At 35.3% G+C, this 19,128-nt stretch overlaps 1 protein-coding gene across 2 annotated transcripts in view; it reads left to right on the forward strand.

The window, feature by feature from the left end:
- The first annotated feature begins 43 nt into the window (after positions 1-43).
- Positions 44-19,128, forward strand: part of eif3ha (eukaryotic translation initiation factor 3, subunit H, a) — a 53,735-nt gene continuing 34,650 nt past the window's right edge. The window contains exons 1-2 of one of the 2 annotated variants that reach the window (XM_026283240.1): positions 44-216; positions 12,208-12,364. In XM_026283240.1, coding sequence (XP_026139025.1) covers positions 136-216; positions 12,208-12,364 — 238 coding nt within the window. In that variant the 5' untranslated portion in view covers positions 44-135. The remainder of the gene's footprint in view (positions 217-12,207; positions 12,365-19,128) is intronic. The other variant, XM_026283239.1, reaches the window with a different exon arrangement.

Genomic DNA, 19,128 nt, shown 5'->3' on the forward strand with positions numbered 1-19,128 from the left:
AATCGGTCATTCTAAATTTTCTAAATAGCGACTCTTATTTTGCCAATGCAACAGTCTTGACACAGGAAGTGATCGAATCGTTTCGGAAAAGCCTCTTTTCACGCGCTTTTGGGCCTTTTCGCTCTTCATCTGTCAATGGCCAGCCGCAAAGAATCAGCTGCTTCAGGTTCCAGTCCGCTGGACTCCCCGGTGAAACAAATCCAGATCGATGGGCTGGTGAGTGATTGTTGAAGCGTGGAGCGGCTGTTTGTCAGAGACTCGTGTGTTGTCGGAAGCGCGTGCATTAGAAATACTGGATATATGTTTTGTTATTTTTTTTGTGAACATGTAACATGGTAATACAAGAGGCCCTTATGTATAAACGTCAGGCGTGCGTACGCAATTTTCCACGCACATATCGGGATTTATAAAAGTTAACTAACGTTAGGCGTAAATATGTGCGCATCGTACGGAAACTAGGCCATGCGTTGCGTGCGCACTCTGGAGTGAGCGGAAGCAAACAGAATGGTTTTAAAGTTTGTTCACAAGTGTACAGCAGCCGAATGATAACCGTGCTCTTACCAATATCATGACAAACCAGTGGGGGACGAAATACACAAATTAAGTACTGGAGAAAAAGTACAGATCAGTATATTAAAATATTACTCCAGTAAAAGTACCCAGTTTTACTTGAGTAATTTTTTATTTTTATTTTATGTACTTAAGTCAAAAGTACTGACAGATTAATTTTTTATTTAGCAGTTTTATATAGGCTAATTTTAGCATTTAATGTCATATTATTTATATATATATATATATATATATATATATATATAACCATGTTCTGAACATAACATCCTTTTTTTGTCTAGGTGGTTGAATAAAAATATTTGGTCCTATATTTTATTATCTCAATTAGCACCAGCAAGCTTAACTAGACAGTTATCATCAGCTAACATTATTGAATTATTTTCAGCATTGTTATGAATAAACATTTATATGATCCAGTCAGATACATAGTTACTTAGGCTATGTGTGACAAAAACAGATGTCACACATGGCTAAAGGCATAGCATAGCATTTTAGTAAAACTGCTAGTGTTACAGCAGCGGGGAAGATATTTTATCTGTATTATTTGTGATTTTATTTTTTTTTTTTTTACCTAAAACATAGATACTCTGATGTTTATGTGTTTGCATTCAGGAGGTTCTGGCGTGTGTATGTATATAGCCTACTCTTTAAGGCTGCATTTAATTAATCTAAAAAAACAAAAAATGTAAAATTATGGGATATTTTCTATTTGAATATTTCTTTCATGTAATTTATTCCAATGATTAAAAGCTTATTATTATCAATGTTGAAAAGTGTTGTGCTGTTTTAATTTTTTTGTGGAAACTGATATTTGATAAATTGAGTGTTTAAAAGAACAGAACTTATTTGAAATAAATAAAAAAGTTTTAAAACATTATACATGTCTTTACTAGGGCTGTTGCGGTAACCACAGTACCGTGCTATTGACAAGCAAACTGCAGAGGTATGCAAGAACCACAGCAACCAGGATTTTTTGAATGTGTTTTCTTTTTTCGCCCTTCTCATTTTACACTTCATGCACGTGGACTGAATATTAAACAAGTGAGTAATGATAACATATGTGTACCATGATGCTGATTTGTAGAGAGGCTCAGTAGATTTGCTCCTAACAAGCCTAAACACACAGTGCATGAGAGAGAGAGCGACTGAGCCTGTGTGATTACTTGCGTCTGTCCTGAGGCCAGAGTCATATATATTTGTGAAAATAGGTTGTCATGTCCAAGGAAAGCAAAATCTTCATCATATAGCATCAATGCATTGCTGGTCAGCTGAGCCTTCTAAAGTGGTGCTCAAAGTTAAAATAATTTAAACAGCGTGTTTCATTTACGAATGAACTTGCGTCTTTAAACGTGTAGATGAATGACAGTCCTTTACGATCTTATTGCCGTGGACTGTTATTTTGTCATGCTCTTCTGTTTACTTCACTCCCTGTTTCAGCGCTCTTTGGTTTCGATTTCACTGTTTTCTGAATATGACTTCGTAAGTTATATCGTAACACATACACACACAGATGGCGATAATACCGCATACCGTGCTATTGAGCCACTCGAAATGACCACAAGGTACCGCAACAGTCCTAGTCTTTACTGTCACTTTACTGTCACAATTTAATGCATCTTTGCTGAATAAAAGAATTTGTCTCATTGACCCCAAACATTTAAATCATAGTGTACTCTAGTTTTATATTATAATACATGCAAATTTGTATCTATCAATTGATTTTTATTGTAGTACAATTGTAGTGCAATCATATTCTATGAAGGACTTATTTTTAAGGGACGGTTCACTCAAAAATTCTGTTGTTCCAAACCTGTATGAATTCCTCTATTCTGCTGAACATTGAATATACGTTGCAGAATTAACAAGCCAGTTTCTGTTTCCCTTTATATTTTCCATAGTATTTATAGAGTTTCTTTTCATATGGCAGTCAGTGGCTTCCATCAACTGTTTGGTTAACAACATTCTGCAAAATATTGAAAACGAATATGGTCCGAGACCATCACCAGCACAGTACTTCATTTATTGATTTCTGGCTTGCTTTGTCCTTCTGGCTGAATTGTATGAATATGAATATCTCAAGTGTTCTTGTGCACCGTGAATGACTTCTGAATGTTAATGCAAGAGTTTAAGAGCTAGCTAAAGCGAACATTTATCAGAATTGCTGTTCTTTTCTTTAAATCTAAAACTTTTTCAGCGTGGAAAAGTTGCATATTGCTCTTTGACATCATGGCTGTTTTCTCATTTGTTTTTTTTCTGTAAGGCTGCAACTGCTGCCCTCGTTTTTCACTCCACTTTAGGTGCCGTACATTATTTTCCTGGAATTGTTTTTCGAAATCATTAACCTGTGTTACCTTAAATGCACCAGTGATTCCCGTCAGATAAATGCTGCAGTTTGAGCACACAGTTTGCAGTTTGGCATTTGGTCTAAACCCTCCAGCCATCATCAGCGTAATGCATGTGGACGGTCTGCTGTTTATCGCCTGGTGTGCAGTAGATCTGAAGTGTTTGCTTAATTAAAGAGCTTGTCTGAGTTTGAGGTTGCTGAAATGTCGTGCACTGCATTATATACCACTGCCAAAAGAGGGCGAAGTTGTCTCAAGGAAAAACACGTCCTATCATGATCTGGTGCAGTTACTGCATTTTGGAGGTAGATTGACCTTGATAGGACAGTTCTTTGCATCTCTCCATTATTTTTGTCCATCCTACGTTTAAATACCTGTCATAGTAGTTTCTTCTGTGAGCACAAGAGGAGATATTGGGTATTAGGCGCTTTTGTATATGAGAAGTCTGGATGATTCACATCTGGCTCACTCAAAAAGCTGCGTATTTAATTTTTTTGACTTCATTTCAGATCTTCCTAAAACATAATATAGCTTTGTTAGAGATGAAATACATGATTCAAATGGCTATTTTACAATCATGTATTTCTCTCAACTGGAGTTCTCAAATCTCATTTGCACTTGTTAAATTAAAAACAGTGACTTCAGATGCATTATTGACTCCCTGTGCTGTTGGTCCTCGCTTGTCACATGATTCTTTTGAAGTTTAAAAAATGCCATTGAGATTTGCTGAGGCAGATGAGATTATCTGTGAGCAATATCAGTGAATTTAAGTTTTTTTCGCTAATATTTGTGCTAAGAATTGTGGTCATTGTTATTTTGTTTCTCGAATCGTAAACATTTCACATTATCAAACTAATACATTTTTTTTATACATAAATGAAATCATATGTATTTAATTTTGTAATTAGAATAAGAAATTGTTTCATTTTAGTTTAAATGAAATATTTTTTCTTTAGTTAAAATAAACAAACAAAAAAACAGTAGTAGGTTGATGTTATTAGTATTTTTAATTTTTTTTAGGTCATTAACATTTCACATTATCTAAGCCATTTCTCTTATTTAAAGTGAACTATTAGGACTTATTTCGAGCTTTTGAGTGCAGCTTTCCCCTCCAGCATGACAAATCTGAAGTACGAGCTCGTTTGTAAGCGTGGCATGAAACTGTTCAATTATGATATTGTCAAAGGCTGTTGATTTTGAGAGGCGTTTCTGCGTGCGGTTGTTGGAGATCTTGTTTCGTCATTGTTTTATGAAGATGGATCATAGGCCTCGTCGAAGCAGAACGACAGTCGTCAGGCTATGGCTGCGCGTCCTTGCTCAGTTAACTGACAGGGACAGACGTTAACGCCAGCGTGATCCGTGGGGAATGTGTTAACGCGTTTACCTGATTGCCTCGAGCTTGTGGATTGCATCACCCTTCAGCTGAGGCAAGTTTGAAAGCATGAAAGCCCATACTCGCAATGTGCCGCAGAGAGAATGCTAGTCATTGCAAAACGAAAGCGTCTATCAAAAATAGAACTGGCAAGCGTGCAATTCTCCCGAGTTCAGGGGGGATCATTAGATGGAGTGTTGAGGCTGTGTTGTGCTGCTTTGATGGGGCTGTGTAGTCTGCGCCATCGCCGCCGCTGGAACGCATGCCGCATGCTCTCATTAAGTATTCTGTTACTGTCACCCAGCTGATGGAGAAGGAGAACAGGGGGGTGTGGAGCACCACTTTGAATCTGTGGTAAAAAGCCAGCCCCCTGAGTTCCCTCCTCTCTGGCCCGTGCTGACGGCTCGTCTGACAGATGGGGTCAAAGACTATAGAATACCCAAGACATGTCACTCGTATAGTTTTGAACAAGTGTGGCGCAATAGTCCTCAAGAGTGAAGCCATCGCGTTTCGATCGTCCCCAGGTGGCTGGTCCCAGTAGAGGTCATAAACCCCGCCCTCTCCATGTAATCTAATTAGATGCTAGACAAACGAAATAATACAAATTCATTTTAAGTACTTTGTTTTCAAACATGGTTTGTCATTTGATGTCGATTTTGTCATGTTGATGTAAGTTAGTGTCGTCATTTTTTAAATTAGTTTGGTTTTAGCTAGTTATGCGATGCTATAAAAACGGGTGTGTGACGTCATGATTGACAGCTGAGATCGACTTTTTCGGGATCTTCAGGAAGAGATTGGAGTTGTATTTACTAGGGATGCACAATATTTATCGACTGATGATTAATGCGCATCTAGTCATTATGTCAGGTGCGGGATTTCAAAAAGAGCAGCTGTTGCTACAAGGAGCCATTGTTAACTGACAAGCTGCACAAATCCACGTTCATCATCAGCTTGGATTTGCGCAGCTAGTCAGTTAACAACGGCTGCATGTAGTATGTGAAATCACACATCTGATGGTATTTACAGCTGATTAGATAACCGGCTTTACTGAATAGATGTGCATTAATCATCGGCCGATATATATCGTGCACCCCTAGTATTTACCTTATTTTAACACCAGTCTCTTATATGAAAAATCAGTAGAAAAAAATTGGACCAGTCAGGCTAATTTAAAAAAGGGTCTGTGGCATGTGTCTGTGATTGACCCTGTGGGAGTTTTGATGGGACGTGACTTCACTTCACTCTGTATTGCACAGGGTCTGGTCCCAAATCAGCGCAATATGGCTGCGTCCTATTGGGACAGTGATGACTTCACTTTTCTTCAATGGAAGTGAATTAAAGTTGCGTCGTCCATCTTTTTTTTTTTTTACAGTCTAAAGCCCCTTTCACACTGAGATTCCGGATAATACATGGGTAATGTGTCCCGGAATTTAGATTTTAGTCTTTATGGCATTGGTACTGGCTTTTGTTCACACAGAGCTTGTTCCGGTGCTGAACCTGGCTATGTTTCAGGGGAAGTCAGCGGTGGATCTGAGCTGATTGTGGCATCGATGTTGCTCTCTGATGGTTTTTATAGGATGCTTTTGCATAAAGCAGATGAGAGCTTTTATAATGTGTCAAAATATAAAAACTAGCTCCACCTCAAATGACTTTCCTTTCAGCTAATGTCATCAAGGGCATGCAGACTATTGGTTAAACTAATAGCTGTTTTGCCTTTGTTATAGGCTTCATTTAGAAAAAGGAAAACCCACTTTTTCCATTAATATTAACAGATTTTTTTTGACATACATAGCTTATAGTGACAATATATTAATATGTAGTTAATATTTAATTTATAAATATCTTAAGTAGGTTAAAATCATTTATTAAATTGCAGTGAAAATTCTATTTTTAAACAAGTTAGAGATATTCAGAAATTTGCTTTTTAATTTTTTATTTGTAATATGTATATTTTTATTTTACTTAAAATTTTAATGGAAGTTGTATGTTAAAATAATTAATACATTCACATGATATATCCAAAATATTTAGGAACTTTTTCTAAACGATTATCTGTAATAGAACAGTTAATTTTAAAGGCAGTATTTTTTTTTATTAATGTTTAATTTTATTAACTTTTTATTAAAAATAACAATCATTTTTATGCAAATTAAATAGTTAAATATATAAATTAGAGATATTTGGGAACTTTAGTATAACTTGGTGGTAATTTAGAATGTAGTAATGTTTGTCATTTTAATGTTTTTTTTGTAATAAATAAATAAATAAATAATGTCATTAATTAATCATTGCAAAAAGGTACACTTCATTTTCTCTTGTAAAATGTAAATGAGTGTAAATGTCAACGTCATGTGTCTAAACCTCAGTAGTCTGACATGCAGAAAATTAGCATCTTGTTGCATCAATATAGATTTTAGACTTTTATCCCTAAATATATTTAATTTTTTAACTCAAATGTCTAGTGATATGAAGCTGTTTTTGTACTGCTTCCAAACTTAATTTAGAAAATAAAGAAAAAAGATCTTTTGATTTATGTCCAAGTTGTATAAAAAATAAAATGAGGTGGATGCATTTAATTAGATTTAAATTATAATTTAATTTACTTTATAGTATACTATACTAATATATATATATATATATATATATATATATATATATATATATATATATATATATATATATATATATATATATATATAATATGTATATGTGTGTGTGTGTGGTTTTGGTACAGCAGGGGGAAAAACTAAATATAAAATAGCTTTTTTCATAAATAAATTACTTTATCTAAAGAAAGGGAAATTTATGAATAAAAAGCAGTTTTATGTTTCGTTTTTTATAAATACTTTTTGTTATGGATAAAAACCTCAGCTTTATGTTCTAAACTATAGGGACGGACACCTTTTTACATTACTATAAGGTTACAATTAACAACAAAGCCTAAACATACATTTTATTTCTATTTTTTTTTAAGTAGCAAAACACTCAACTTAAAAAATATATGCAAAAATGTACATTAAACATAATGCAGTTCGAATTAATTTCTATTTGTTGTTGAAATATATTTATTCACTCAGTGGCTGTCATAACTTGTTTCATAAGATTAAAAAAACATGTTAGAAGAAACAGGTAAAATATAAGAATATAGTATCATTTCTTTCTTAAGCTAACGAGCTGTGGACGCTGATGACTTGACTTAGTTAGTAAATGAAATGCTATGTGATGTTTTGTGTACAAGCTTATTGAAGTCGTTTTGTGTTTGAAACTCTGAGCGATTACATCAGACATCGAATGTTCATTCATATTTATTTAGCATTAAAACTAGTGGTAAAGAGGAAGACCACGCCAAATCAAATGGTGTTAAAATGACAATTATTATTTGAACTCTACACACACACACACACACACACACACACACACACACACACACACACACACACACACACACACTGTATATATATTCTCACAATGTAATTTTTTTTTGACTTTGAATATTTTTCATTTTGAAATTAATTCATGTCTGGTCTTAACCCTAAACTGAAAAAAATGCCGCATTGACAACAAAGGTTGGTGTCGAATTGCAAGAAACAAACACCAGTAAAGTATTTAACATCTGTTAGGAGTGGAGCGTTCTTAAACAGCATGTTTGGTCGTTTAATCAGCCGTTAATTGCTTGGAATCAAATGAGCGATGATTCAAACCCTAAGATTGGAACAATGGGAAATTGGATGCTGCTGTTTCCTGTTCTTTTATGCGTTACAACTGTTCAGGCAATTAGTGGCATTCGTATTCCCCCACATCTCGCAATCGTATTGAGCGTTTCACCGCGCTTCTGTTTTCGTAGCGCCGTCTTCTTTGCCGCTGGCTTTGGGTTGTTTTACCGCGGCGGTGTCGATTGTATTGCCCAACCAAGCACAGCTCAGTTCATTTGAGGAAGCAGGTGTGTGACTTCCCTCCTGAATGATTTAGGGGAACGGGCTTTTTCACAATTCTTCCAGCACGACGCCTCGACTCGAAATGATCAGATTGGCAGGACTCAGCTCAGAGAGTATTGACTTTACTCCTTTTATTTTCCCGCTGACCTTAAAGCCTGTTACAAACCCTCAAACAGGCAACAATAAGCTTTGGAAAGCAACATATAGAGCCTCTAGCTCATGTGGAAATGAGGTGCAATGGACGCCCACCATATGTCTGACCACCATCTGTGTGGTGTTTTTAAAGCCAGACAAAGGTTGTAACTTTGTTTACAGGGAGTCCATCTATAATTAATTCAACACGCCACCGTGAAATGCTTCATATATCTTTACAGCTGGGATGTGGGAGCGCTGTCAGGTCATTTGGGCTTGACATGTTACTCGCACCCAGAGAATTGTGTGCAATATTGCCTCTAGCACACTGTTTTATGAATGTTGTGGTAAATGATGGCAGATTTGTTCAGTGTGGCTCCAGGCTACAGGAGAGGAGCGATGGGAATCGTAAGGTGTTTAATGATTCTGATTCCACTTAATGATTTCGGTGCCTTTGCTGTTCCTTTAATGACTCTTAATGCAAAAAAATAATTGATCTAAACTATATTACTCCTTGTTACACCACCCCCTGGAATGCTCTTTTCTGATTGGTCAGTTGCAATGATTTGGAGTCATATTTTTATGTAATGGCCGCTAAGCTGCTCGGCATGGGTGGTGTATTTTTTTATTGATCACTGTAAATTATCTTTATTATATATATATATATATATATATATATATATATATATATATATATATATATATATATATATATATATATATATATATATATATATATATATATATATATAAAACACGATACCATTCAAACACTTGTGGTCAGGTATCTAATGTTTTTAAATCTGCATTTATTATTTTTTGTATTTGAATAAATATTAAAGTGTAGTTTTCAGCTGAATTTTCAGCATCATTACTCAGGTCTTCCTTATCACATGATCCTTCAGAAATCTTTCTAATATGCTGATTTGCTGATCAAGAAACATTTATAATGTTCTGTAATGTAAAAAATTCAGGATTCTGTTCAGAAGTTCAAACGAACAGCGTTTGAAACAGAAATTTATTGTGACATCAGAAATGACTTCACTGTCACTCTTGAACAATTAAGTGCATTTTTTATCGTTTTTATATCCTTAAAAAATCTAAATTTATTTATAAAACAAACTGACCCCAAATTTTTGAAAATATCAAACTTTTATAAATATAATTTTATGTAATTTAATGATAATTTTATATTAAACCTTCTATAGCAATAATATTTGCTATTTATCAAGTTATTTTAAACGATTGTATATTTTGAGCTTCTTTTTTTTTTGTGGTCATCTATACTAAGCAAAGCTTGCTCATGTATATTAATTACATCACATGAGATTTACGCAGCATGCATAACTTGCTGACTGACAGAATGATGTGAAGCGTGTGCCAATCAGCTTTAGAATGAACAAATCCTACAGTTGTAAAGGTTTTGGCTCATAAATATTTAATGAGCTACCTGATTGGACACTTCCTCAAGCTTCTGAAGTGATTTCTGCATGAGCCAGTTAGTATTTACACACTAAACCTGTTAAATGACACATACAGATTAGTTCTTGCATTAGAAAAATGAACAGAAAAGATGCGTTTTTAAAAGAATCTGCATCATTTCCACTTTCAAATGCGAGTGCTTGATTCTAGTCGGTTGATATTTTAGCAGGTCTACTGTCAACTTTGGTGAAACAATATAAGCATTTGAAAACCATTAATGGAACCTAATGTCATAAAACCATGTGTCCCAGTATATAGCCTACATTTTTTTTTAAATAGCACTTACAGCAGTGATTTGAGGTTGGAATTGGTTTGGCCCACTCTTATCTGCTGAAGTAACAGTAAATGTATGACTTCTGCCTCGTCTGTGCAGCATCCATATGCTCTAAATGCATCTCCCGCCTCGACACTCTGTATGAAATTACAGATGTTCTGATGCACTTTAGTTCCCCATCAGATATTGGCGCTATGAAGTGCTGTGTCCCTTCTGAGAAAAACGAATGTGTCCCATCAGGCCTTGGGCGGAGTGAACTGGCTCTCTCAATGGGGTTGAAGAAGAGTTCTTGCTTCTGTAGGACTTAGGAGAAGAAAAAAGCCTGAATGCATTGGTATTCAGAGAGGCTGTTCAGACGGCGTAATTAGACAGTGAGTGTATTTGTTCTTCCATTAACCCCAGGTCTTTCTCCATCTTTTTCTGCTCTGAGTGGTCGCAAAGTACCATGTTAAGATGGAGGAACAATCTTCCATTTAGCTCTCCAACTTCAGCTCTGCACATTCATGGCTGATTTGAGCGCAGACTGATTGATATTTTCCCTCTCTGCCAATCTTGAAATCGAAGCTTACACATTAATATTCTCACGAGAGCCATCTAAAGCAACTTGAGCAGACATAAGCCTGGAATTAACATCTTTCTTAGGTCGTGCGATAACCAGTGGTCAGCTGAAATGGATTCTTGTTTACTGCATCTTAATTATACACAACTATGTACAGAACGTCTGAATATTATTGTTCTCCAATGTATTTTTTATGTAGAAACATGCCTGATTGGGGTCAGGAAATTCAGAGCTTTTAAAAGGAATAGAAATTTGCTGAAAATGTACTCACGCTAAAGCCATCCCAGAGGAGGAGAGGAGTTTGTTTGTTCATGGGATTGGGAACAGATTTGGGGAAATTGCTCAGCAGTGATTGGGTGCCGTCAGAATGAGAGTCCATACAGATAATTAAAAACATCACAATAGTTCACAGGTATTCCTCACCAGTCCGATAAATCAGTTATTATATTATGTGATGAAAGCTACATTTTTGTAGTAAACCTATCCATTGAGAAATCTTTAATGATTCAAGATCAAATTAAAACTATTGCTTCTGAAAAAAAAAAAAAAAAAAAAAAACTCTATTATCCATAATTGGTTTTCTCTAAAAAAGTTGTCTCATCTGAATTAGGAGAGAAATCTGCACAGAATTCTCTACTTCGGCAGCACTTACATACACCTTACTTACTCGCTTTATTCGGTAGCACTTTATTTTACAGTCTTGTTCCTCATGTAGATACTATATACTTATTATAGTAATTACAATAACTATGTAACAACTAGGTACTAACCCTGAACCTACCCCTAAACCTAACCCTGCCCCATGTAGTTACCTTGTGTTACCAGAACTTTCTTAGATTAATACATTGTAAGTACACTATCAGTACATGTTAGTACACGTACTGTAAAATAAAGTGCAACCCTTTATTCTTATCTATATTCTGGAAGATTTTACAGATGTTAATATATAATTTTAATGATTTTTATGGCATTTTATTCCTAAAAACATGGTGAAAATGTATGTGTGTTCTCTGGATAATGAGGGTGTTTTTCAATTTATGGAGTGACCAGAATCTCCTCTGTACAAACCTTTAACTCCAATGTCAACAAGAATTTTGAACCTGGCTTTATCCTATGTTCAGATTGTTCCAAATGTATGCAAATTAATGCATATTTAATAAGATGATGCCTCTTGCATATTTATACATTTGAGAAAACTTGTCTCAGTTAAACTTTTACCCTATTCACCTGTTGTGTCTTGCATTAAGATGTGTGTGTGTTTTTTGACAAAAACCTAAACCAGTTCACACAAGTGTGTGTGTGTATGCACATGAAATTGCGTACCTGGTTACACCTCGCAAATCTTCGTGCAATAAACCTATATAAATGTTATTTCTGCCCACTGTCGCTTCTGCAAAGGCGACACAAAGACACTTTAAATGCCTTTAGGGGGAGAAATTGCATCATATATTATTCAATTTGCTTCGGCAGGCCCAAATTTGGTTTGGCCAGAAATGTTTCCTCTTAGGTTCCTGATCAGGCTGTTGTTTGTGCGTCTGCAGGTGGTGTTGAAGATCATTAAGCACTACCAGGAGGAGGGCCAGGGTAGTGAGGTGGTTCAGGGTGTTCTGCTTGGACTGGTGGTTGAAGACCGTCTGGAGATCACAAACTGCTTCCCCTTCCCCCAGCACACCGAAGATGATGTCGAGTTCGATGAAGGTGAGGTGCACGCAATCTCCAGAGCTCCATTCTCTGGACGGTTAATCATTGATGATTGCGCTTGGCGCTCTGGGAAGCGGCGAGAGAGCGATTATTTGGATTTCAGGGTGAGAGAACTGTGAAAAGGGGAATTGCTTTTCGCTTGTATTTATTATTTTTTTTTATAGCATAATCACGATTCGTTTTGATGAATAGAGTTTACATTAAAATACCTGCTTTATGTGGGGCGACTGTATTTTATGTCTCCACACATCCGAAACAAGCTGCGAGCAGTGTTCCTGAATGAATTAATTGCTGTTTTATACATCATTAAATCAAGACAGTGACTAAACGGTCAACTCTGATCCTCTTAGCAGCATGAAAAACAAAACTCTTCATATTTGGAAGAAATTACACGGAAAGCAAGCAGTGCAGCAATGCTAGAACACTCTCATTGTAATCACTAAAGCTGTCACTGCAAATTTACAGTTTAACGCAGCTCTTTGATTCCCACCAACACTCCCACTGCAATAAATGAAGCTGTCTAAACCACTTTTTTTTTTTAAACTGGAGCTCCAAGGGTTATTTGAGGTTCTGTGGTGTAATATATATATATATATATATATATATATATATGTATGTATGTATATGTATTTAAATTAAATATATTAGACTAATAAATAATAGCAAATAACAATTAATAATGATGATAGTAATAATTATTATTATTAGTTGTAGGAGTAGTAATAGGAGGAGGAGAAAATGTAGCAGAATTCTATTAAAATAGTTATTATTATAAAATGTATAAAATATAAAAATGTTTTATAATAATAATAAAAATAATAATAATAATAATAAATTATTAAACAATAAATATAAATATAATATAATATATTTAGTGGTAAAAAGATGTTTCTTTTAAAATGTTTTAATAGTTTTTGTTCTATTCTAATAAAAATAGATTAATTTTGCTTTATCAAAACTGTTCCGCAATTATGAGATTAATCACAATCATCACAATTATTGTCAACAGTCCTAAATTTTAAATGCATATTATTATTATTGTTGTTGTTGTTGTTTTATTTTAATAAAATTTGTTTTATTTTGCTCTTCAAAGAGTGGACCTAAAATCAAAACCCCAAATATTTGAACACTTTACCTCGATTACGATTGTGTAGTGATATTTAATTTTTTTGTGTTGTAGTGTAAAAATACTCCCCTATTAAATATGGTAATATGGTATTTTATTTCTAATGAAAGAGTGCATTTTTCATCTTTTAAAATTATTGATATATATTTGTTGAATATTTTGAACAATGGAAATCAAAGATTGTTTGAAATGAAGACACATAAAAAAAGTCACAATTCAGTTTTATAGTAATAAGTAAGTGTCCTAAAAAATAGAAAATAACCAGCGTCTCTTGCAAACAAAATACTTATTAAATAATGTCTTACAAAAAATGTAGAAAATAACTTATATATCCTGTAATCCGTCCGTATAGCGTTGACGTGGTAGTATGTTTTATAAGAGAAAAGTATTAATAGGATTAAAAAAACGAAATGACCGACTGTAAAATTAAATCAGTTTGAGGTTATAAATTTCAATACTCATTTGATTGTGCATCTCTAATCTTACATTGATTTTCGTATCGTACACTAAGGGAGGGTTATACTGCAGTTATTTCCAGCTCGACTTGCCCTTATTGCCGTTTTCCCTCTCCAGCTGTAGCATTGCATCGTTCTCTCCATGGTAGGAAGTGTTTATTAGTTTTCTGCACTGGTCTGGTCCAGCGGTGGTTGTAATTATCTCCTGGACCTTTATCGGCCTGGCGTCAGGCGTCATGAAGAGGTCAACCCCCATCCTTGGCACTTTGACTGAGTGAATGACCTTGTCGTTAGAGGCTGCTTGTTAGCGGTGTTGAAGCGTTTGGCTGGGCAGAGCACTAACAAGCTGCAAGTCCAGATGCAGCTGGACCAGAGACCAAACCGGAGACTCTGCTTTATCTCTGCAGCCAGCGTAAGAAATATCGCTCCCTAATGCTGCCATGGCTTGAATCAATACAGCAATGTCTGTTATGTGGATACAGAGATACACTTGCCGTGATAAGAGCAGGCCTGAACTCAGGTACTGTACATCTGCTCATATATTTACCACAGGGATGCGCTCTGTTATTTCAACGCAGCCAATAGATCAAGAGGCTGGTCTCTTGCTGTTCACTATCAACAGTACATGAAAGTAGATTAGTAATTCAAGTTTTTGCCACCAGTAAAATTTCTCTGTTCTCCATACTGATTTTTAAACTGCAATAAATTATGCTAGTGAACCCAGTCATTTAACAAATGAAAATTGTCACAACTATAGAGAGATTTAACAGAATAAATGAATTAAATGTACATTGAAATGATTAAATATTTAAATGAATGTTGCAATGAAGCACACTGAAATGCTAGCGTAAATGCATGTCATGCCCTATTCTTTTATTTATTCATACTTTCCCTTTTGATTTTTTAAAATATTTAATTCATGATTTTGTGGCATAAATGGCATTAAAATAACTTGTTATTATTAGTTTTGATTACTGGAAATATACTGTATACTCTCTCTATATATATATATATATATAGAGTATACAGTCAAATATGCTCTAGTTGCAGCTGTGATGCCTGATTACCAGATTACAAAACGATTTTGCCTGAACAAAAAACATGATTGTATTTTCATGACATAGGCTACGCGGAGCTAAACTTTCGAGATGAGACTTATGACTTATGAATAAAATAAAATATGTTACTAAATAAATACACGATTGTGATAGAGAATAAGCAGACGTCTGATTTCTTCAAGTAGTTGCATTTACCATGATTACTACCAGCTGGCCCGCTTTGGTCCAAGGTTTACGTTGGGCCAAAAAACCCAGGAACTAGGAAAGATCAAGCACCAGAAGTGACAGTGGAAACGCGACTGGCACACACTAGCACGCCCACTTTTCGCCCGACAGTGGAAACGTGGTTATTGGTGGTTTAGAGCACCATTTATAGCACTGCTGATTGATTGCCAGGTTTAAGATTGGTACATAAGACCAATTAAAACCCACTTTAAAGAATGTTTATAAATAGCACTACTATATTATATTCTAAATTCATATTTTGTATTGATGAAATGTTGTCATTTGTCAGTGCAAATTCATCACAAAAAGAATTTGCCAATATTGTCCAAAAGCACACTTTGCTTATGGCGCTTCAGAACTTTACTTAAACTAACATAACCTTGCAATTGTTGTTAGAAGTAGTGATGTGAACTATTTTCACTGACGTTTAAATGGAAATTTTGTAACTTGCTAGTCTAAAGTAGGAAACCTTTAGAAAACATTGTGTGCAAATTATTAATTATAATAAAACAGCAGACAGGGTGAATGAAAATATCTCTGACAGCAGGTGGCACTTTTGAACAAGCAGAAATACATCATGGTTACTCCTGTAAACAAAGCAGCGCTGTGCATATACACACTATTTTATCAGGCACTATATGTCGATTTCATGAAAAATGTCAATAAAACCTTTCTGAAGAAGGTCAGTTCCCGACCCTTTCATTCCTAATGTTTCCCCCTTTAAACCGTTAAATACACCTCCTCACCTTACCCGTCTTCCTGCTAGACATTTCTCTGGTCCAGCAGCAAGTGAACGAAAAAAACGTTGTCATGCAAAGACTGAGGTAAAATGAAATGATTTTGTTTTCTGGTCCAGATATTCGCTTTTCATAATAATGTATTATTTTCAGAAATAAATTTTAAAATTGCTACATTTCGACTAGCTGGCTAACTTAGCAGCTGCAGTTCTGTTTAGTTGACTAGCCTCGCACATCCCTAGTTAGAAGAGGCTTGAGTCTCCGTTTTCTTCTGTAGATGGTTTGTTGATCTATATTGATAGCTTTGGACCCTCATTCTTCTGATCTGACATGTTTTTGTAGTTCCTTATGAAGTTATCGGTCAACTGCTGACTGCATGCAGGGAGTTGAAAGCAGCTGTCTGTCACTGAGTTGAGTCGGTGCATTGTTGTAAAGATATTGTAGCTAGTGTCGTTGCATTTTATTGCTGATGTCTTAATTTTATATAGGCTAGACTTGATCCCAAAGTACAGGTAGTTTTGACATCCCTACATGAAAGAAAATTCTGCCTGTGTGGTAATGTAGTTTGGCTCAACGTGAGCTGCCTGGTAAGTCCTGTCTCAAAGACCACACTTGTAGCTCATCAGTCATTCCATCCTATCAAGCTCATGGTGTGTTTTTCCTGTCTGTCCGTGCATGATGAGTAATGGGATGTGTACAAGTAGAGCTTAAATTGCAGCAGATTGCCCGTCTATAGGACGCCGAAGGAAAGTTTCTTACGTCTGCTCCTGATATTCTGTTGGGTATTCCCTAAAGTTTTTAACGGGTGACATTATTGGGTTTCTCTTTTATTATGGTTCTTTTAAAAATGTAAGATAAGTTGGCATTCAGGACCAAAGGAAGGGCTGAGGGTTTTTTGGGAATGTTTAAGCCACTTTCCATGCTTTTTTGTGGGAACTGTTAGATAAGAGAAGCTACTATGTAACCCAAGTGTAGCATGTAATGTTAATTTATATTTTAAATATTTTTAAATGTAAATTTGAAACATATATTCATATTCTGCGTTGCCCTTCTTTGGAAAATCAATAGCTTTCTACGATGTCTGGCATTGAATCCTATGAATATTGTTGGCTCTGACAGGGTTCTTGTGATGTTTTTCATTCGTAAGGGTCTTTGGATAAATTAATAAAAGTGTAGATGAGGAAATGTGCATTTTCTGCAGGTTTACAATAGTGCTGCTGACACTATTTTTCAAGCTCAACCATTACCTAAGTTATTGTAGGTGAAAGTTATCAAACAAGTGGGGTTTTCTTTTCTGCAATTTGTGAAGTAAAAGTTTATTAAGAAGTACAGTCAAACATTTTTAGGTAACCTTTACTGAGTGACCATATCATTCAGAATTAATTTGAATTAATTTTGACATTTACGTCAAAAATGAATGTGTTTTTAACCTTGTGTTATATTTGGGTCAGTTTGACCCACACTTGACATTCAAATTGCTTAAAATACTGGTTAAACTAATTATTTCTTTTGGAAATTTAAATAGTTCTTAGTAATATGCATACAAAGTTTCAGCGTGTTTTGAAAGGTGAAATTGAATGGGATGAAATTGACCCCTTTGGTTTACATGCAATTTGAAAGAATCAACCCTTAGAAAAAAATGTCAAAGAGTCTGGTGGAAAGCAGTTTATGTGAAACTGAAGACTCAGCCTCTGAATCATAATGGAGCATTTACTGTTTCTATATTTAAGTTTCACAGTCAGAAGATCTGTCAAAGGTTGATTTTGGTGGTTAGTGTTTTTTTATATATATATATATCAGTTAAACTAGACTGTTGCAGCACTGAAAAGGAGTGTGAGAAATCCATTTTACCCAAGAGTTTGAGAACCAGACCTAACAAAAAGGCAGAGAAAGTACAAATAGCATTTTTATACTTGTAATTATTTGCACCTGAATATGGAGATACAAGTAGTCATGACAAGTAAAAAGCACAATTTGTTTTAAATAAAATATTAAAACGAGTCAAACTGACCACTAAGACAACAGAATTTCCCACATATTCTATATTTAGTCTCATAATCTACTGTAGACAGGGCTCCAAACTGCGACTAAACAGGGTCTATTTCGTTCATAACTTGAACAAACTACAACAGGTAAAGCTGTCATCTGTGTGGATATTGGCAATATCGTTAACAGTTCTCGTTTATAATCAAAAGGCTTCTTCTTAACAAGATCTTAGTCCATGCTGTGTTCTGTTAATGCATGAACTTCATTATTTAAAGTGAACTTGCCGTCCAGTAATCGCTTTGTGCTTTGTTACTTTTTAATTTACAAAGTATGAGCTTTTAAAATTATTCCAAATTAAAATGCTAGGCGCGCCGCTTTCTCCTTTTCAAAGCGCTCGGACAGAAGCACTCCTGAGGCGTCTGCCTTTGCTAAGCAACCATGACGTGCTCTCTCCATGAAGACGCGTAAATTTCAGCAAAGGATAAATGGATTTGCAGAAATAAAAATCGCTTGCAGTAGCTCTGTTACTAAATTTATTTTAAAATGGCTATCCATATACAGCTATGATCAGCTGTTCCTTCATCTTAGCTGAGCTTTCAACTTTGGTCCTGGAAAGGATGAAGCTGATTGGTTGGTTCTTGTCACACGATCTGCGGTGCGCTTGCGGGATTCTGAAAAGTTGAGATGTTTTTAACTCGATGCGATGCGGGCGCGCCTGGAAAAAACGATCGCATCGCTTCCAATATGAGCACGCACGCATACTGCGCGCCTACATTTGAAATAAAGAACTTGAGCGCGCAAAAGACGCGATATGTGTACGGCCCCTAATGCGGCAGGCGCGATTGCGAGTAGTGCTTCAGTTCAAGCAGCACGTGAACCTATCATACCTTGCTCTTTACTACTAGAGTACATAATGAACATGAATTAACATCAAAAGGTAGGCTGTTTTATAAGATATTCTACAGTACAACACTTTCAAACTGTGTAAAACGTGTAAAGCTTGTAAACATTGCAACGTAATATTAACCTCAGTAACCTTTCGGTGTCCATAAGCTCATCATTCAGCTAGAAAAATAACTATAAAGAGGAGCATTTTGCTATATTTATGAGCTATTGAATTTTTATATTTTTACTTAACCTGTTGTCTACATGATTCAACTCCTCCTATAAAATT

Source organism: Carassius auratus, chromosome 16 (genome assembly GCF_003368295.1).
Source record: "Carassius auratus strain Wakin chromosome 16, ASM336829v1, whole genome shotgun sequence".
In the NCBI taxonomy this organism is placed as follows: Eukaryota; Metazoa; Chordata; class Actinopteri; order Cypriniformes; family Cyprinidae; genus Carassius; species Carassius auratus.